We start from the raw sequence: 21,523 nt of genomic DNA, 5'->3' as shown, positions 1-21,523 counted from the left end.
ATACTGGGCTTGCTGAAACCAATAGTGAACCTGCCATTGATTTTAATGGGAGCAAACTTGGTTTGGGTCGAGCTGTGTCTCATTCTTGTGGTTAGGGAAGGGCAGGAGAAAGGGAAGGGGAAGCCACAGGTCTGTGGCTGTGTTGTCCACTTGTTCTTTCCAAGCAGTTGGTGGTTCTGAGGATGAAAAGCAAGCACCAGCTCCTCGGGTGTCTGTGGCCACAGTCAGGCAGGCATTGCTGCCCTCCTGTGGAGAGCAGGACCGAGGGACGGCTGCAGGGACACAGGGTCCAGCGTGGGTCTGGGCAGGCCCCTTGGCAGTGCTGGGGTGTGCTCCCGTGGTGGCCATCTGAGGATCACTTTGCATGGCTATGGGCCAGGGTCACCCAGTCTTGCCCTGGCCTGCTCCAGGACTTTAAGAGCTAATTTACATTGCACTGGTCCTTGTGCCTGCAGTAGCTGGGTGGGAACTGTACCCATGCTGCATGCAATAGATGGGTGCTGGAGCCACTGGGGTGAGCTAGTCCTTCAGTGCTTAAATCCAACAAAGACTCCTCACCTGGACATGTGGCGCAGGAATATTTCTTTTCAAGGGTGTCCTTGAAAGTATTCCATACTGGAATCAGAGCCTCAGTTTTAAGTTCATTTTTTATTCTGTAAAAGTTTAATATTTTGCTAACAGATAGTATAAAAAAAAAATTCAAGCCAACAGTGTGATTGTAGTAAAGCTATATGCTGACAGGTAAACAGATAGCTAGAGAGCAGGAAAGGCAGGACATCTAATCACTGAAGAACAGTTATAAACAGCAATAAAATTAATGTCTATATTAAACTAGCAGTGCAAAAAAAAAAAAAAAAACAAAACCAAACTGGAAGTAGCTTTACATTAAAAATACAGCTTTTTAAATACAGAAATAGCACCAATTTACAGAAGACAATCAGAAATGTAAACGTGGCAGATAGATTCAAGTATAAATTATATGCTCAGCCTTCTCAACAAGTGACTTGGGGCAGAAAGGTTTCACAAACCCTGCAGAACTTCCTGGGTATGCACTTTGTCTCACTGCAAGTACAAAATCTGCTTTTCCAAAACTACTTTGCTGATGAGTTGTTCGTAGTTTATTTAAATTCTTAGCTTTCAGTGAAGGTAAAGATAGGAAAGGTAAATCCATTCCCTCTTGACAACCAACTGCTCCCCCTTACCAGTCCAGTTCAGCAGCTCGGGTACAGAACTGCTTCAGTGGTCTCACTCTATTTTAGTGAGAATTTTGCATTGACAAAATCAAGACAGCATATCAACATCCTTTTTTTCCTAGGCTCAAAACCTGCTTTCCCAGCCATGACTCACTGAAGAGGGAGTCAATCCTCATTTCCAGATGTGCTGTATTTACAGAAACTCAAAACTGTAAGCAGAAATTGAAAATGGAAAATCCATTTTCACTCCCTGCATTTTCAAGTATAGTTAAGTTAGTTATGGCACACTGTAACATCACTGACAAAGAAAGGCAATTTTGGTGATGATGCTTCAACTAGAGCAAAGAGTCAATGTTAGCTCTAATCCTCCTCCCTGCTCCTAGCTGCCATGTCACTAAAAGGCTGCACTGTACTAGAGGGAGAGAGAAGAGACAAGGTTTGGAGAATCAGCACCCACCGTTTTCCCTGGAACCCCAGCAGCCTGTTCCTGCCCCAGCAGCAACACATGCATGCCAGCTGAGGTGCAAGGGAAGCACTGTGCTAGTTACACACTGCTTTTCAAAACAAAATTATCTAAGTGGGTGTATAAGAAGAAATAATTCAGAAGAAAAAACTGTAAACTTTCATAACTGTAGTGTCATTAAAGTATAAAAAAATTATCAGTCAGAAGATGTCTCTTTACCACCCCTGAAATTTCCTATGACAATTCTGCTGCAGATTTTCTTTCAACCAGGGCTAACCAAGCCCTCTCAAAAACCTGTTATTGTTCTATTCTAAGAGAAGGCCACATTACTCAAGCTCTCAGATTCACTAAAATTCTTTCTTAAATTTCATTTTCATTATAAAAATAAGATTCAGTCATCAAATCCCCAGCCTCAAAGTCCTAACTTCCCTTGACCAACAAAATAGCAAATCCAAGAGTGCATCTACCCTTGGAAGATCAATACCAGTACAAAAGAGAGAGATGATCATGCTGGCCTTACATTTGCTAAAAGTCCAGACTAATGTGATTTCAACGGCAACACTTTGTCTTTTGAACAGGAGACCGCTCAAATTTAATTGCAGTTTGCTACATTAGTGAAAACATACTGAAACATAAGAGCATTAGCTCTTAAAATTATATCCTATATTGATAATAGCACCATCATTTGAGGACTCTGAATGTGAACTCTGAATGTTAAGACTTTTCTTCCTCATTATCTTCTCCTAGAGTATAATGATAATTTTTAATATTACTTTAAAACTCAACGCTCTTCTCTTTTCAATTTCTTTTTCTGGTTTAGATAGATAAGATCTCCCTTGTCTTCCCAACATGCTCAAATGCACTATTAACTAGTCACAAAATTCCTGCAAGTGAAGAATTAGGCAACTTAAGTACATACCGTTTAAGTACACTTAAGTAAACAGCTAAGTAGGCACTTAGTAGACTCAGGTTAGACTGAATCTAATCATGAGTGAGGTTAATGACTTATCAGTGTTCCTTGGTCATAAAGTCTACACTGGATATTTAAATAGGAGATTAAATCTTAGCACAGTCCTCTCAGTGGTTTGTCACTCTCAAATCACTTTGTCAAATCTGTTTAAGGACTCAAGTTTTGTATTCTTTACAACTAACTTGCATATTTTGCTTAAAAAGTAAAAAAAGAAAAAAAAAAAAACAACAAAAAACAACCAACCCAAGGACTAATACAGTTCATTAACAACTATAAAAATATTAACATTCACAGTTATTTTGGTCGTAATATTTTTCACATGTATACATTCAATCATACTGTGTTATTATTAGGTTTTTTTCTAACCACGAGTGCTGGGCAAATTGTACAACAACAAACTGACATTCAAGTAATCCTACCCTGAGAAAATCTGTTATTCTGAAACGGCAAAAATAGTTTTTTGCACTAATCCCACACCAAAAAATAAAAAGCAAGAGGCTGCACTGCAGAGACAGGGTTTGATAGTTTGGAGCCAAGGAAGCAGTTGCTTTCACAACTGCAAGAGTTTATCATTTTCACCACAGATTTACTCAGGGTAAGTAGAATACACGCAAATGAAATGCTTACCCCAGATAAGTGCTATACATCTCACTTAAAACTATGAATAAAGAACCCCTGGGGACTCCAAAAGAATTTGTTTGCATCTCCTCACAGAAATAGTTTTCCAAATTAAAAGCACAATTACAATTTCATGCCCACAAGGCTGTGTGAATCTGGATTCAAATGAGTACTGAAGGAACAATTCAGTAAAAGGATTCCTGTACCAAGGGTGATTTTGAAGAAGATGGCTAACAGAACCAGTGGGTGAATGGATAGTGGGGAAGCATGCCAAAGGGGTCACATTTTCACGTGCTCCTCTTGCCAGGTAAGAGCTCGTCCTCTTGTAATTAATCTGAGGACTATCTGCCCACCCCTTGCAAAGAGCAGAATTAGTCAGGGCTGGTACTATAGATTTCCAGTCTTCTCTGCACAGAGCTGGCATTTCTGGTCTGGTTGCCTTCATTTTTCTTCCATGCCACAGGGTCTCCAAAACTTCCAGGAGTTTTGAAAAATGCCTCATGATATGCAGGACGAATACTCTTAGGAGTGAGAGGAGCTGACGAAGGCTATTTGTGAAAAAAAACAAAACCCCAAAATGGTTCAGCAGAGTTCTCTCAAAGTCTACACACAAGCAGGCAAACAGAGGACAGCTGGGAGACATTAATACCTGTACCCTTTTCCATTACATAGTGAAGAGATATTAGAACAGGGCTGAGGGGATAACCCAGGATACTACTACCTGAAAAGTGTTGCAACCAGCTGATTCCAGAATTCTGACACAACCCTCCTGTCCTCCTAATGTTTTTCTGTAGCCATTGCACAATACATAATGACACTGTCAAGATGGGGGACAGTGTCCCTTAGATTGCTGGGGGATTTTAGATTTTCTGTAATTTATAAAACCACTTCACTGTTCAGGACTAAATGTGCTATGCTGGGCTATGACTTCAATAGTGTTCCACACCCTGTGCCACCCCTAAGATGGACATGCACAAGCTAAATGGAAGACACCAGCTCTCAGCGTGCCAACTCCGCACTGACACAGAGGCACCAGCCTGTGGCATATGCCACCATCAGGCACCTGGCACAGCTCTTTCATCACCACTCCTGCCCACCTTTCCCCCTTACCTGCTGCAGCTTCAAAAGGGTCACTGGGCATCCCATACACACAGGGGAGTCCAGCTTAACAGCACTGCAAGATCTTGTAAGCACAGGACTCAGGTGCAGAGAGGGGTGAGCTGGCTGCTGTGGATCCACTGAAGAGGTGGGTGAGACCTTGGGAGTGACAACGGCCGTGGTGCTTATGAACACAGGGGTGGTTGATGCCAGGCTGGACATACTGAAATTCATGGAGGCAGCAGCTGAGAAGGAACCATCAGGAACTGAGGAAAGAGGACTGGTGAATGAGGGAGAACAGACGAGAGGGAAAGAAGCCAAGGCTGCTGGTGGCACCATGACACAGGGTACACTTAGAGAAGGCAACTGGTTTGCAGCCAGGCTGATGGCACCAGGAGCTTGGTTTGCAGAGATCAGGAAATTAAAACTGCTTAATCCTAAACCAAAAAGAGAAAAAAAAAAGCATTAGTAATCTTGAAAAAGGGAATTAAACTACTGTAACTTTATCTACAATAGGAAAAAGGTGTGACAATAGAGAAAAGTCTGCCTAGGAAGTAAACTATGACAAAAGTAATAAAAAAATAAGGAAGAAAACTGTCACAACCCCCTAACTCTTCTGTCAGATAAAGAAAAAACTCTTTCTTTATCTGCTTCCATTTTCTCCCCTACTTGTCTGTTCACTGTACCTGCATCCATTTACTTAGTCCATATGAAGTACCAACCATACCCCTTGCTGTTTTCTGCTTCTAACTTTGATTACAAGCAACATCCTGCTAAACAAACTATTTTTGACTAACTGGAATCATCCTCTGCTATATGAGGAAAAAAATAAGGAAAATTAATAAGGAAAAAAAACCCAGATAAACCAAACCAAACAAATGGGAGACAGCCACAAGGATGTATCACAGAGGCATTAATTTTGCTGAGAACAGCTGAACTACTGTGTTGAAGCAGAAGCTGCTCTGGCTCCTAGCTTGTCTGACCTTCCAAAACCAGGATCAGCATTTTTAAACTGAGCATCTCCAACCTAAGTGAAATGCCATAGACCCCACTCTGTGTCATGAGTGAATCAAAGTCTAAAGCAGTAGTCATGGAAATCTGCCACATGTCCTGCTCCCACAAAGCAGTCATCCACTGCACACAAACACAGACACAAAACATGGTGGAATCGAAATCCCATTGCAGTATTTTCAGCTGCTTCCTCTAGATGCCTATAGTGTCATACAAGCAGGGCTGGCTACACTCCCAGTGCCTTGGGTTTCAGGGGTTATACTGATAATGCATGTTAAAAGACAGTACAAAATTTGAAGGTGATGAAATTCATACACTCAGGGGATGCAGCTGTTCTATATAAGCCAGATTACTGCCAGTGCCTTGGGTTTCAGGGGTTATACTGTTAATGCATGTTAAAAGACAGTACAAAATTTGAAGGTGATGAAATTCATACACTCAGGGGATGCGGCTGTTCTATGTAAACCAGATTACTGCCAAATCTAGACTTCCAACTCCTTTGAGTTTTGAATGCTGGATAATTGTCTTTTTTGTATATAATTCATAATTCATAACTGTCTTTTGCACATAATTCAGGCATGCAAACCCCACATTGTTCAATGCTATTAATGTTTGGGAACCTCAGAAAAATGTCTCTTTTCAGAGGAGCAATAGTTCACATTGAATTAAGAGATAACAGAATTACTAAACAACTACAGAGAACTGCTGTCAGGGTTTTTTATGCCAAATTTTTACCTATTTGTAGGACTCAGTATTTGCTCAGTGAACAGATACAGAGGTTTGGGTGCCTCTAGATCTCACGGTTATCCTTACCAGCGGTAGGTTGAACATAAAGATACTGTGGTTGGAAAGGCTGATTGGCATTTTCTTTAGAGATGTGCTCATTTCCTGGAGGGGGTTCATCAGGGTCTTTGTTCTGAGATAGTTTTTCTTGCTCCTGATAATCTAAAGGCTTAGTAGACTCCTTGTTCGCCACCTCTGGAGCAGCAGGACTTGCGAGGTCAAGACGATTTATTTCTAGATGTACAGCAGCTGAACAGACACTTCCTGGGGAAGGTTCTGCATTGGGTGACTCAGAAGGCTTCTAAGCAAAAAACAAAAGTGGAAATGAAGAGTTCAAACTGAAATAAAACAGTGCAATACCTCTCATGCACCTTCCTCATGGATCTGTGCAAAGGAGCAGCACAAACCTGATTAGCAAATCACTATGTAAAATTTTTGTTTGGGGGTTTGATGAGTCATGTTAGTGATGCCTAAACCCTGTGCCTTTTGCTGCAGTTCACATTCAGTACTTGGATACACTACATAAGAAACACCTGACCTCTGGGATTACTTTTTTATTGATAAGGAAAAACACTTGATTCAAATCGTTTATATCCAATATTCAAACGGCTTATATGACATGGTGTTGAGCCTGACCCCTACTTTCAGTATTTAAGAGAATTCTGAGATAACTACACATCACCTTCATCATCATAATCTTTCTCTCACCAGCCTGCTGTGGGCAACACTGGGCCTCAGAGAGAGGTACTCAAGCTGGAGAGTAGGAGGAAAGAACAAATCACATTTGCTATAGCTCAGTAGAGTAAGCAATGCTGCTGCCATCTGGGAAAGCCCAAGCTAACAAGGGAAGATGAGAAGTAACAATTACATTGATTTCTTCCCCTCTGACCAATTGTTTTGCTGCAGAAAATGATCAGGACACTAATTCCAAAGAACATCTGAGCATCATATCACTAGGCAAAGCAACTCAAGTCCATTTTCCTGGTGGTGTGAAAACAGCTTCCAATTAATGCTTATACTTCCTGACACAGCCCATTTGCAAGTTTATTAACATGTGGGAGGCGGCATTTTTATCTCTCAAGAGCAGTGTACTAAATTTTCCCTTCTGAAAACAGTCTTGGGCAAAAATCTTTCCTTACTATGAGAAAACCTAAGTGATAATGAAATTCACTTTACCTTGGGTACTACAAGTGAGAGGGGCAGATCACTGTGCTCCAACGTCTGCTTTTTGGCAGCTGGCTCTTCATCATCTACAGGTGCAGAGGGCGATGAGCACTTGTGGGAGCTGCGCTTTTGGCAGACAGTGGGAGGTACAGCAGCCTGAGCTTCTGCACTCCTGTTTCCCAGGTCTCCTGCAGTGGGCAGGGGCTCACTCAAGTTATTTTCCTGAAGACTGCCACACAACATAAAAAGGGATGAAGATGGGAAGCACAGGAAGGGTTGGTTGGGGACCACGGTAGGTTTTCCATTTTCTGTTTTGGAGGCTGCTGGTGTGGAAGGGTGTGAAGCCTGGCTGCTGATACCATTTTGTAGTGAGAAGCTTGGCACATCTGCCTGAACCACAGGGAAAATTGCCTGAGGCAAAGGGTTAACACAAAAATCAGAGTCCCCAGGAACCGGAAGAAGGGAGAAAGGTAAGCTTATGTTGGAGTTCTTTGCTGAACTTAGTATAGTTTCAGTATCACAAACTTTATTCCTAAAAAACAAAAAAACCCAAATAGTAATGAAAAGAGGAAAAACATTTATTCCAAAATTAAACCCCTATTTTATCTTTAGAAGCAAAGAGATACATATTTGGACATAAATGTGGAAAAATTCAATCCCCAAACAACAATTTTTACACAGTTTAGAAGAAGGGTCACTTTTTATCATTTCTAGTAACACAAAAGCAGAGTTCTCAGGTTTCTGATGGACCAATAATGCTTTTGGCTGCACTTGACTAGTCAATCATTCACAAATGAATTCAAACTGGAGCAGGTGTAGAGAAGACAGATGACAGACAGAGATGCCCTTCCACGGAATCATAATTTGCTCAACCTACCCAGACAATTGGTCAAAGGATGCAGGAATGACCTATATAAACACATATGACAGAAAGAACTACTGAAGCAAAACACCAATGCTGGTACAAGTACAGATGGGTGTAAAATGACCATGAAAAAAGAAAAAAGTCATGCTGACATCTACCAGTATTAAAATTGTAATAACGAGACTTTATGGCAATTTTTTTATGTCAGTCTCATCAATGGAATCTATTCTTAAACTAAACATGACAAGCACAAAGCTGCAGCTGGACAACAGTTAAGACCAACCTACCCAGTATCTTCCTCCATTTTCTGCCTGCAGACAGCTGCTAGATTTATCATTTTGGAACAATTTTCATCTGAATCCACAATACAGGCTGAAAGAACAAAGAGGCATTCAATTAATCACAGACAGGTTTACCAAGCATATTTTGATACTGCCCATATAAAATAATTGCTATAATTTTTCAGTCTTGACACATTTTTATAACATCCACTCATCACCTAGAGCCAGAACCTGCAAGGCACTCAGGACTCTCAGTCTCACTGGAGATGTGTTCAACATCATAATTTCCTGTAAGAGGGAACTGTGAAAAGTCCTGTAATTACTTTATCTTTTTTAACAACTATCCATTAGATTGTTACAGTAAATTTCACTATATTAGGAACCCTAAAATAAAGCAAGCATTTTGTGGCTAAAGGATTTTTCTTAATCAAGTTCTCACAGAAGGAATTGTAGTATAGTTGCAGTTAGTACAGAACAGAAACATTTACCTGCAGAAAATAATGTGCAGATTCAATTGCAGTATGGCCCAAATTCACCTCATGTAACTTTAGGCATTTGACTGGAGTTGAAACCAGAAGTTTCATTATCACATGCACAGTAGAAATATGGGTACCTCCCAAGAGTAGTTCACATATTTAATTATGCTGATTCACCCAATCAAGTGCCTTAAATTGGCACATGCCCTCATTTGGGCAGGTCCAGTGGGATAGAAAAGATCATGCTTCATTAGTAGTTACCTTGCCTCTCTTGACGTGGGCTGTTAGGCTCAGAACTGACCTTCCTTCTGGTTGCTTCACAAGGCTGTGCACTGTTAAATGAAGAGTGACGTGTAAACCTTTGCTTTTCAGTAGCACTGGTCTGGTACTGGGCACAGGCTCCTCTCTGTGTCTCTGGCAGAGGATCTGATGTTGGGCTATGCCCTCTCAGCTCATCTGTAGGGACATAATATTGTACAACAGTCCTTCAGGGAGCACAGCTCATCATTTAGGCTTCTGCCATATTACCAAACTTGGTGTTAAGGGAAGAGGCAACTTCTGTATTATCTCAAACCTCACAACACTGAAACAAACCTAGAACTCAGTAAGCACCAGTAGACAAGGTAAGGGCTTCCTTCCTTTCAATTCTATAGCAGCTACAGCAGCAGCTACATTCCAGTGTGCCAGCCAGGAGGAGAATTAAGATAGTATTTACATTATCCTTAATTTTACTTGTTCTTGGCACTGTCCTGATGCAAATATCAAAGACAAAGGGTTATCTTCGCTCTGGCTTCTAGTCAAGGAACATCAGCTTACAGAGATGTGCTATCCCACCACCTTGATCTTAGCAGACAAAGCTTTTGTAGAAGGGGCCACATGCAAAAAACAGCCCTGCTCTACCTTGTTACGGCCGCTTACAAAGAAAATAATTCACTGTATAATTATTAAGGATTTACCAAAATTTTGCAACCCAGAAGAGCTGTGGACCCAGATTTGAAGATGTTAGTCCTATTGCTCCACAATTCATACAGTTATGCATACAGTTATCTAAGTCAGTGTAAAAATACCTGCAAGACACAGTATCCTTCAACATCCCTTCACAGACGCAGATCTTGAGTGCAAAGTCTAACAAGGGCAAATGTTGAGCTGGCAGCAATTAATAATCATAGGGTATACACTGAATGTTGAGCCATTCTTTATACACAGAAAGCCATCTTTTACCACTTGGGAAGGGACTGTCAAAGCAAAAAGAAAATAAATGCAAGCTACACAAGTTACCAGTTTTTTCAGGGAATTCCACAGGCCCAATCCACTTGAAAGCTGGTTTGCGTCCTCGCTCCTCTGTGACATGGACTTTCTTGATCAAGCCCAGGCTGGTGAGAACATTGGCAATATCATACAGTCTTCGTACCTTTGCTAACAAGAGGAGTAGATAAGAGAGTCAGGTTTACAACGCATATCGGATATATTTATGTGCTAATTTCATTCCAGACTATCACCACAGCTTTCATAGATGAGGTGGGCAAAATCAAATTGGGATGGACTTAGGCCACCTCCCATGAAGTCTGCTATACCAGCTCCCACCTGATTGTACTGCTACTTCATAGCTTAGCTGCTCAGGTTTAAACTCATCTACCTCATTTTGATGGATATAGGTTAGGGAGTGATTACATCAGCTTGCCCAGAAAAGGCAGCTACCTCCATATGGGTAAAGAGAAGCTGGGGGAAAGTGGCACAAGAGTGCACAGCTGATCACAAGAGAACACATATTCATAATTTTTAAAAAAGTAACACACTAAGAAAAATCTGTGACTCTAGTAAATAACATCTTTGAGCTGACTATGATACCCACATATTTTCCAGCTAAACTCCTCATCCTCACATTTCTTCTTTTATTTGGGGTAGAATTTCAATACTGAAGTGCAAATACTTTATTTTAAAATACTTTAAAGACTTAAAAGTCTTCATCTCAGAAGATTTATTTACTAATTCTAGGTTCTCCTATGTTATCCCAGGGACTGAAGTACTAATCCTCACTAACTGAAAGCAAACCCTGCCATCCAGCTGTAAAATATGTCTGGAGTAAAAAGGAGAAGGAACATATTTCTCCAGAGACAAAATTAATTCCATTAAATTAAACAAGATGCTTCAGTTCTGAGACATCATTCAGAGCAGTACAGGAAACGAGGTTTAAGTATAAAAAAAAAATCAACAATAACAAATTTTCTTCTTTATTCTGAAGCTGAACTTGAGAGATAATTGTCAAAGTGACTCTTCCCCACACCAAGTTCTGTTTTCCCAAATATGCATTTGCAATGAAAAAAACCCCAGAACATATTGCAGGAAAAGTTGCACAAATTGCTTTTGCTGGTGTCTGTTTGCTGTCAGTCCAAACATGCCCCATTTTCTTTACTCACTGACTGATTGACTTGCCTCTCATTAGCCATCTTACTTTTAAATTTGCTGTGGTCCACTGTATCCTGGGTTTCTTCTATCAGTATCTTTGCTGCGATATCCAGAGTGACTATCTTGGTCTTGGAGACAAGGAACAGCATGACAAACTTTTGGCTCATAATTCGCAATGACTTGTCCTTTCTGCTGTTTGCAGATGCTGTGTTACAAACAATACCCAAGCCTCTTAGCATATGTCATCCAACACAGCCAGAAAACTAGTAAGAAGGTTTCTCACACACAAAATAAGTAAAGTATTTCCTTGCCAGAAAGCTGAAATTAATTGAAAGGCAGCAAATAACTGATTAATGCAGACAGGATTCTCTCTTCAAAGGGCAATTAAAAAATCAAACTTGCAGAAATAGCTTTTAGAAAGTGAAATTCCAAAGCTGATTCTGTGTTATGTTACACAGTTTTGTGCCACTATAATTCTGTGACTCTAATGGACTTCAAACCATCATGTGTTTTATGGGCAGCATGCAAAGAATGGACAAATGAAGATGCTGCTTTCTGACAGGATAAAGCATTTGCTTTTAGGTGGGAAAGAACTGGATTGTCTAGCAGAACTTCCTGCCAGTCTGTAGGACAGAGAGAAAAATCTGTCTTGAGACCTATGTTAGGGACAGAATAGAAGGAAGAGTTCTGTACCTTCCATGGTGAATTCAGCACCTTTTTGCAAAGGATAACTTTTAATTATTTAATTTAAAAGCAAAGCAAGGGAAAAAGTGACATAGTAAACAGGAGAAAGAGACTTGTGTCTGTGTATCATCACACATTTAGTAATCATCCTACCAGAGGTGCAATCTGGTTCTGAAAAGTCCAGTAGTGGTCTGTCTTGAGAATCTGAAATGGTTTCCTTTTTCCGTTCTCCAAATTTGTACTCGAAGTCCTGCTCCTTGTGCTGGGAGGTCATTAACTCTCCATACTGTAGCTCTCCTGCCTCCTGAAGCATTTTCAGAGTTTGGCTGAGGTTGTGCCGGCCATGCCAGCAGTATTGGTTCTTGGCCACACGGCTGACCAAGTGCAATGACTCCAGGACATTCACGATATCATAAATTCGTCTCCGCTCAACTCCTGTTTGGGAAGCAGGGGGGGAAATAAAAAAAGACATAGGTGCTCATCTTAGTTCACCAGAAGCAAATAGAGAACAGGTTGTTCTCTAATAGACATTTTCACTGTTCACATGGACACATTCTATTACATACATCTATATTTGCACACTGAAAATCTGACTTATACGTGGCCAGCTTCATGGTATGTTGCTCTTTGTCTGTTTTCTTAACTTCCAGCCCAGCTACGGCTTCAGCTTAAAGCACCTACACTGTGTTTAGAACTGATTGCAGTCTGCCAGCCCCATTCACTCAGACCTACCCAAATTGTCCCAGGGCTTTCAGAGCACTTTGGCCCTTCCTTACAGAGTTTCAACACCCAGACACATACCTGTGTGTAACAGAGCAGAAAAGGGTCTGTCACAGCATAGAAACAAAAGCCCCTCATACAGGAACCAGGGGGAATGCAGTCCTCCACTTGCATTTACAGTGACACATTTACTTTTACTTGCTAAGCAAGTACCAAGTAAAGGGGTATAAAAATCTTCACAAGGTGCAGAGCAGTGTAGAATGAGATCTACTGTTCCCAAACACAACAGAAACAAATTATCAGTCCTGGCTGGGTCTAGTCCTATAGAAAATTTATGAAATATGTCCAACTTGAGTTCAGCCTGACTGATGTGAGCAAGGTTGGGACTGAATATGAACAGGTTGGTGGCAATGCTTACTGTCCTAAGTGCTTGTGTCCAGTGCTGTTTGAAGCATGGCTGTTATATTTAACACAACATACTAGTGGCAGCATCTGCACCAAAAATCTTCTAACAGTTAACATCAGCTGAACAGAACAAGTGCTAGTTAGGGTGAAAGATTTTGAAAATCTCCCTGTGGAGGGCAAGGCCATAATGTACCTGTTTACCCATCTGAGGAATAGGCATAATACTTACCAGCCTCAAACACATATTGGGTGAAACAAATCATGAGCATTTGCAAGTGTGTGAAGAATTTGGAGCAAAACATAATTCAGAAAAACAAGAGTGCTACACATATCCTAGTGTCTGTCAGGCATCAGCAGTACAGGCCCCTTTGTGGCCTTCCTCAGGTATTCCGTGAACAAAGCAATATACATTTGTAGCAAAAGCTGTATCACAGACATCATTTGTTACATCAAGAGTGGCAACATCAGCAGGGGGTAATTTTGTGGTCACGGAAGCAAATGGATACAAGCAAGGAAGGGAAAACCAAAGGGAGACAGACAACCAAAACCTTCCTTCCCCTTTCTGGGAGGTAAAATTTCCAACAGTAAGTTTTAGAAGAAAGTTTCTGTTATTTAGGAAAGCAAGGTAATGCCACTCCCAACACAGAATAAAGCACTGTTCATGTTCAGCTGTACAAGATTGGAGCATGAGCATCTCATGGAAACACATAAAGGAGTAGAATCTAAACGAACAATTAATTTTAAAAATAATTTATCTATTTACCTAATCTGTATTCTATCCTATTTTAAATTCACTCTTCCAAGGCAAATGAATGGGTATTTAGAGGCCTTTCTTAACAGAAGACATCATTCTTCTGTTCATTTTCTTCCCAAAACAGCCAAATTTCATTTTTGCTACATCTTTTCTGTTAATACCTGAGTTTTAAATGTAGATACAAGATTTATTTAGCTCAAGTCCAATATTGTAAAGCCCTTCCTAGCTAAGAAACAACCTCTCCAAGGACTCAGATATTTTTGTTGTTAATGTGTCCTGTCCGAGTCCTCTCTCCTAAGTTTTATTATTTCTTGCAGATATTTCATTAATCTTTCAACTAAATCCAAACTTAACAGCAGAACCAACAAACGGGCTACTCAAAACAAGACATTTTCTCATGGTACTCTTGCAGTTCTCCCAGTACCTTCCTGTCACAAGGTGATATTCAAAGCTAAGGTAACCTTGATGAACCATGTGATCTCGGAAGAAATTATGTCAAACATGTTCAGAAGTAAGGGAGAAAACACAACTGATCTCCTACACATACCAGTTTGCAATCATTTCCCCAAATATTTTATTTTGACAAAATTTGTTGTCTGTAAGTTCTCCTTCAGGGGGTTTCTAAATCCTAACTCCTTCAGTGTTCAATGAATTGAGTATTTAAGAAAGCAACAAAGTTGATAAACATGTGGAAGCAAGATCTGTCTAGTAAAAAGTGCAGAAAGTCAGGAAGCAGATGTCAAAATGGTAGTGCTACCAAACAACAAAGACACTGAAGAATATTAGGCATTTCCAACTCTTGATTAGTATGATTAGAAGAGCATCCAGACCCTGGGAAAGGCAGATCTTGAAAGTAGTCTGTTAGAATATTATCATATTTGGAAGGCCCACCTGTTAGGTTACCCCAGGTGATCAGTTACCCCAGTTTCACAGGTATACATACCAAGAATTGAAGCCACTTCATCCAAAGAAATGGTAGTTTTCTCTGTTGACAATGGATAATTTGGATAGCGAGCTAGAAACTTTTGGCATAAGAGTCCTAAGCTTTTCTGTTTTCTGCTGGGCCTCTGCTTTTCAAATTCATCAACCGTGCTGTCATCTACTATATCATACTGTTAAAAAAAAAATGTTAACCCTTTAGTGCAGAGCTTTTAAAAGCAAGACATAGTCAAGTGAAGCATATTTCAGATGTTATCAATATTTAAGACCAGATTTTCTAATTAGAAAAAAAAACCCATGGACTCCTTGAAAGCCAGAGCACTTGGATAACAAAGTTGCAAGCTCTTCTTATTTCATTACACAAGATAGCTACAGAAAAAATCTTTTCTGTGCAATCATGAAATAGTGGTCATACATAAGGAAAAAAAACCAAAAACCCAGTAAGATCAACACCCAAGACTAGCAAATGGTAAGATTATACTTGGAAAGAAGGAAGAATATGCTTTCAAACACTTCTGGATCTAATAAAACAGGAGATGAAGAAGCCATCAAGAAGTTCCTGCAATACCTCTTTTTACTGACTTTTACAGTGACTCTATCACTTTAAGAAACTGATGATTGGGGAAGAGGTGGGGGCACTTTGCTCAGAAACTATAAAAAGTGCTATTCAGTCTTTGAACCTTAAACTTAGACTTAGTCAAGGTGTTAGATTAAGTACTTCTATAGGATGATCTGAATGTGGTCTTTCTGACCCTGCAGGTGGGAAAAAATAGAAACTAGCAAAACCATGGTGGCAAGAATGTAGGAAGAGGTATGTTTGTTTATCACAAAACAAGAATGATGGAGGATTATTTTGCACTGGTAACTTTGGGGTTATCTTCTGTGTTATAAAAAGGAAAAGAAGTCTTGCCCTCTGGCAAAGAAAAGCTGAAGGTGGTGTTAGCTGTTGAAACCTGTGTTTCCTAGCTTATGGGATCTTAAACTGTCCTTAGCTAGTTGCAAGTAAGTAATTGTGGCAGGCTGGTGCTCTGATAGAATTGAGTTTTATATGGTATGGAAATAGCAGTATTCTTATTCTAAAACTTCTACTTCTTTTGTATGTTACCCTTCTAAATGTAGAAGATTATTGAATGAAAGTTTTATTCACTTGAAAATAATTGAACTCTTTATAGTAGTCACCCCAAAAATGCTGTGTGATCTTAGCAGGCTTGGAGTGGTAATGAACTAACCTTAAACATCAACTATTTTTTACCTGCTGGACACTGTGTTAGGAATGATCTCTAGGGGGCTGTTTGTTTTGTTATGACTATGAAAACTGCAGAATTTTCTACCCTACTGTTGCTCCTGCAGTTGCTGTAAAAACTACACTTCCAGAGTGATCTGTACCTATGAAATGATGCTTGTCAGTAGAAGGACCCAGAACTATGGTCCAGAACTATGGCTGAAACCACCAGGAAAGGATATCCTACAAGAAATAAACCAGGAGAGGAAAAGCAGTGGTTGAAACAAAAAAACAAAAACAACAAAAAAAACCAACCAAACAAAACAAAACAAAATCACAAACCAAAAAAAAAAAAAAAACCACCAAAACAAAACCCAAAAAAACCCAACAAAAAGCATGAAGGAAGAAAACTGCAATGATGCTTACTGATGATTTGATGTCATTCACTCCAGGGACAGACTTCATGAAGTGAGGACAGGAATCAACCCCTGCATTGCCTAAGTCTTGTGAAGTAGAAATTTTAATGCTTGACCTTGCTTTCCGACCACTAGTTTGGGGGCTGGGGGGGAAAGTGGGAAAAAAAGCTTTCGCAGACCACTTTGCAGGACAGTTGCAGATGAGATCTAAGATATGGAAAGTATACTCTCTCATTGTCAAATTTATTTTTGAAAAGGATGGTTCTTGAAAACAGATCTGGCAATTTTTTTTCTAATGTGGTTCAAAAGTACTTCAGTTGGGGATATCAAACATTTAAGCTCTACTTCCTTCATTGTTCTTTTAGGTAATATTCAGGCTCTTGAGGGGATCTCAGGTCAAGTACTAGTAAGACAGTTACTTTTGAAGTCCTACTGCTCAGACATTCCTGTGTAGGCAACTGTCCTTGGGAATGTCTTACTATTCTGCCATTTCCATAGGGAACAAAGACCCAGTTGGAAGAAATCTGAGGAGCAACTTAAGAAAGGTCTGAATCCTAACTGAATATAGGGTAATTGTGTTCTGAGTCTCACCTGTAACGAATCAGGTGTGTCACTCTGCTCACTGTTTTCTATGGGTCTGAAGAGCTCTTTCTTCTTTTCCCTGTCCCTCATGTCAGGACTAGCAGCACTAACAAGAATCTTCAGGTTAGTAGTAGGAGTCCAGGGATCAGGTTGAGGTCTGTCAATGATCTTAACAGGTGTAATTGGATTCCTTTCTGGTGTGCAGCCTTTTTGCTTTGATAAATCAATTGGTTCATTCTTAATGGGAGTCTTTGGGGCCATCCTGGATCGATCATATATGTTTTCCTATTAAAAACAAAGTTTTTTAGACACAAGAGGGAAAAAAACATTTCATCAATCAATTTCATTATTCTTATGAAGTTATTTTTACTGACTTGTGCCTTGGCACTCATAGCTATATTTAGCACAGTTCTTCTGCCTTTGTTGGGAATGTTAAAATATTCTGCATGCTGCTATACTGGAGGAAGTGTATTTGAGATACTGCCTTGAAATAGAGAACCTGACGTCAACCAGTCTAACCTGTGGCCTATTAGACTTTTAAACTCTGACTGTTATTACAAGAAAGCATTGCCCACAAACATAAATCACCAAATCGCAGGGAAACTGAAATCATGCACTGGTCACATTAGACTTAGCAAGAAAGCAGAGTTCTGTTTGAAAGGTCCGAGGTTAAAAGCCGTGCTGGGGATGCAGCTCAAACTCACAAAATATCAAACTAAAGGGGACATAACCTCATGTGCAAGCAAGGCAAGTTTTGCATCCCACTGTCTGCTGCCCAAAGCAACCAAGAAAATCTCCCTAACTGTTAATTTACTACCGTTAAGAGCTGTTAGGAGGAAAAAATTCATCAGCTGATTTTTATAATTTCCTGAATGAAGCTCAATTCTTTCCAGTCCCTAACTGCCATCAAACTTTTTTCATATTTCAGCTATGGATTCCTTTCTCTTCCTTCAAGAAGTATCACTACAGATGAACTCACTTGAAGTGACCGACTGAAGGAAGCATTATTGGTATTCTTGATATGATGCATTTTATTTTGTGCTGTAAGAAATCCAATTCAGAAATTTAATAAAAGCCTGAAACAAAATATTAATTTATACCAGATTACCATAAGAACTTTCTTAAGTTTTTACCTTTTACTTGGAGTAATTGAACTGTTCTGTAGCTGAAATATATTTAAATAGGTGATTCCAAAGGTCATCCTAACAGGCACAGTCTAGCTAAAAAGTAGAAAAAAGTTCTAGTAACAACTGAAACTGGCTTTTACTAGGAGCAGTTTTGTAGCATTCAGACTGGAAACAAATTTGGTACATTAAAAGCATTGTGCTCTGAGCATTGATGAACATTTCTGCATATATTCACCTATGTATTATCCAAAAGGATGCAATAAATACATCTCTTTTTTTACAACTAACAGTCAGCCAGTTGTAACTTACTACACTATGATAAATAGGGATCAATTTAGAGGCCATGGTACTTCTTGGAATATATATTCATATAGTGTTGGCATTCAATATTTTCTTGAAATTTCACATTTGGCAGTGAATCAACCCTTAAGTAATGGAGAAAGTCTATCTTCCCCTAAAGCTCCTTTTCATTATGGCTGGTGGTAATGGAACGGCAGTGAGGGCAGCTGAAGCAACCTGCTGTTTCACTACGTCAGATCTTCATGTTTGTGCAAATACCACAATGAAAAAAAGTAGTGGCTCTACGTGAAAAGCACATGACTGTGCTTTCAAATCTTCATTTCCTACCATCAGATCTTCATTTTCTACTATCATAATTACCTACTAAGGTAAGAAACACTTTTACCCTCTCTTCCCTTTTTTTTTGTTCAGTAGCTGCAACACTCTGTCAAGTCCTACCTGTATTGCACAAAACCTCAAGGGCAGTTGGTAGAAGTATGAGATAGAGGACAGGAAATGCCAGCTTGATGAACTTAGTATGTGAGCAGGAATTGAAACAAATCTCTGATATAACAGGAGTGGAATCTGACAAGAACTGTGTGAATTTCGGAGGACTCAGATGGAGTATGGACAATAGGTCATGAATTGCATCTAGTTCAGGAGACATTACTGAGCAAGGGAATGCCCAAGGCTACATATGCTGTCTCCTGGCTGGTGAGGCAGTAGGGAAACAATGAGCTTGTTCCTTGCTGAGTTGCCCTACTTAGCCTCTTGACTGGAGAACTCCACTTTATGAATACAGACCAGAAGGCAAGCATAGTGGACGTATCCATGAGCGTGCTCAAACTACTGTTAATTAACAGAACTAAACTATTCCTGCGCCAAATCAAGAACCTGGTAGTTCTTACCTTTAGAACCATAAGTCTCTACAAGAGCCCTCTCCACCTTACCACATGGTAGGCACTGGGATATTTGAGATCACTGAGTGAAAGGTGAAAGCTAAATGGTGCTCCCCGCTGCGTAGTGCCAGAGTGCAATCACTTCACTTACTGACAAGGGTGGCATGATTCAGGCTTCTTACACTGGATTATTTCTTTATCTTAAGGGTAGCGCTGGACATCCCAGTGCCCCAAGTGCTCACAGGTAAGATGGTGCTGTACAGACCAACAGGGCAGAGCAGGTCCGATGGGCAGCACCTCAAAAAACGCTGCCCACGGGAGCCACAGAAGCACGATCCAGAGCCCGACTCTCCTCCAAGCCCCCCGGGTGGCGGTCCTGCACTGGCGGGGCTGGAGCTCCGTGGCGCCCACCGCTCTCGCCACCCTTCCTCCCTCTTCCTCTCCTCCCCGCACTGGCCCGGGGCTCCGGAAAACGCCTGCAGGGAACGCGCGGCACCGGATCGGTCCGAACCCCCCGCCGGCCCTCCCGCTCACCTTCTGGGCCGCCTCGGCGCGGCCTCGCCGCCCCGGCCGGGCGCTCGCCAGGTCCCGCAGCGCTAAGACGCTCACCTCCATCTGCAAAGCGAGAAGGCGCTTTTAGCCCGGCTCTTAAAAGGAGCCGCTCCCGTCCCCGGAGGGACGCGCGGGGAGCGCGGCTGCTCGGGGCTGTGTTCCGGGGGAGGGAGGGAGGGAAGGAATGAAGGGGGCGGGAGGCTCGGCGGGCTCCGCGCCCTCACCTCGGCCGGGGCCGGGGCGCGCGGGGGGCGCGCGGCTCTGCCGCTCCCGCCAGGCGCCCTCAGACATCGCTTTACAATCCGGCCAATCAGGTATGGCCGCCGGGGAGCCCCGGCCGCGCCGCCGGCCAATCAGCGCGCGGGAAGGCGGCGCGCGGCATCGGGCGCGCGGGACGGGGCTCCCGCCCGCGCGGAGCCGTTTCGCTCCTTTTCTTGGCGCTCCCCGCCCACCCCCTCCCGCGCCCTTCCCGCCGCCCCGCCGCGCCAGGCGGGAAAGGGCCGGCGGTGCCTGCGCTGGGAGAGCGCCGGGAGCTGCTGCCGCCCTCCTTAAACCTGGGGCGGGGGAGGAAGGGCTGAGTCAGCGAGGGGCGGGTGCCGCCTCGGTCGCCCGGCCACCGGCTCGTAGAAAACGCCGCCGCGGTGTCCGCGCCGCGGCAGCGCCGCCCGGGGCGTGGGTCGAGCGGTTCAGCAGCCCCGGGCAGTTCGGGCGGCGTTGTGGTCCTCCGCCTCATCCCCTGAAGCGCGTCTGCTGCCGGGAAGGTAGAGCGAGCAGACGCCACGGGGAGCGGTCTGGACTCTTCGCTTTTCCATGAGACTCTGCTCTGTAGGTTTGCCTCCTTTGGCACCTCATTACATACCGAGATAAGGAAGAACTGCAAGGGAGGAGTGGCCAAAGTTAACAAGTCAAATCGTGGCAGCCTGTGAAGCGGTGCAGTGATGAGATTATAGTTGTACCTGTTGAGACTATAGAGACACAGTGTTGCAAAAAAAAAAAAAAAAAAAAGGAAAAATTGTCAGAATCATAAAATCATTGCTTTCTGCAATGCAGAATACTTCAGTTATGAAAGTAATTGCTCTTCACTTGAGACCCTTTCTGGAGAAATTTGCTCTGCAGTGTAATTAAATTTGTGTCTGGAAGTGTATTTAAGATTTCTTTTTTGTATTTAAGATTTTTTATTAAAGTTTTTTTTTTAATTTGAGGGTTTTTATTAAAGTTGTTGTCTTGTTGTGGGAGGACTTCCCTCTGAAATAGCACATGAGCTAGTAATGAGTTGTCACAGAAGAAAAAATCCAAGGCACAGTTCTGATAATTTATAAAATTATTCACTTAGTAATTTTTTGAGGAATAGAAAATTTTCTTTTCAATAAGAATGTAGAAAATAGCTAGATATTGTCTCTTGTATTGATTATAATTTGTTAATCTTTAAAATACTCTGATTTTTTTATTTTCAGCAAGTTCCAGTACACCACAGTTTGCTGAAGAGAATGCAATATAAACTCTCACAGAACCTCCTTTTATTTAAAAAAATCTTAAACGGCCCTATGCATAATGATGTATATTAAGGGCCAGGAGACCAGCTCCTTTGAAAAAGGCCTTTATTAGGTGATCAGCTC

At 41.5% G+C, this 21,523-nt stretch overlaps 1 protein-coding gene across 1 annotated transcript; it reads right to left on the bottom strand.

Annotated features, from left to right (window-relative positions):
* Positions 1-629: 629 nt before the first annotated feature.
* Positions 630-19,970, bottom strand: E2F7 (E2F transcription factor 7). The gene is made up of 12 exons (XM_053977520.1): positions 19,890-19,970; positions 17,060-17,335; positions 14,835-15,003; positions 12,166-12,447; positions 11,375-11,533; positions 10,201-10,338; positions 9,184-9,378; positions 8,453-8,537; positions 7,313-7,832; positions 6,167-6,437; positions 4,355-4,779; positions 630-3,792 (listed from the first exon to the last, which is right to left on the bottom strand). Exons 1-12 carry the CDS (start codon positions 19,968-19,970, stop codon positions 3,616-3,618), a joined length of 2,778 nt encoding a protein of 925 aa, XP_053833495.1. The 3' UTR covers positions 630-3,615.
* Between the last annotated feature and the right edge of the window lie 1,553 nt (positions 19,971-21,523).

Source organism: Vidua macroura, chromosome 5, assembly GCF_024509145.1.
Source record: "Vidua macroura isolate BioBank_ID:100142 chromosome 5, ASM2450914v1, whole genome shotgun sequence".
NCBI classification, from domain to species: domain Eukaryota; kingdom Metazoa; phylum Chordata; class Aves; order Passeriformes; family Viduidae; genus Vidua; species Vidua macroura.
This window is presented reverse-complemented; position numbering and strand designations above follow the sequence as displayed.

Bases quoted from the DNA above. Each gene is read 5' to 3' on its own strand.
- E2F7 (XM_053977520.1), bottom strand. From the start codon at position 19,970: ATGGAGGTGAGCGTCTTAGCGCTGCGGGACCTGGCGAGCGCCCGGCCG. The intron at 17,336-19,889 runs GTGAGCGGGAGG...TGTTTTTAATAG, and splicing joins GCGCCGAGGCGGCCCAGAAG to GAAAACATATATGATCGATC. The intron at 11,534-12,165 runs GTAGGATGATTA...TTTGTAACACAG, and splicing joins AGAACCAGATTGCACCTCTG to CATCTGCAAACAGCAGAAAG.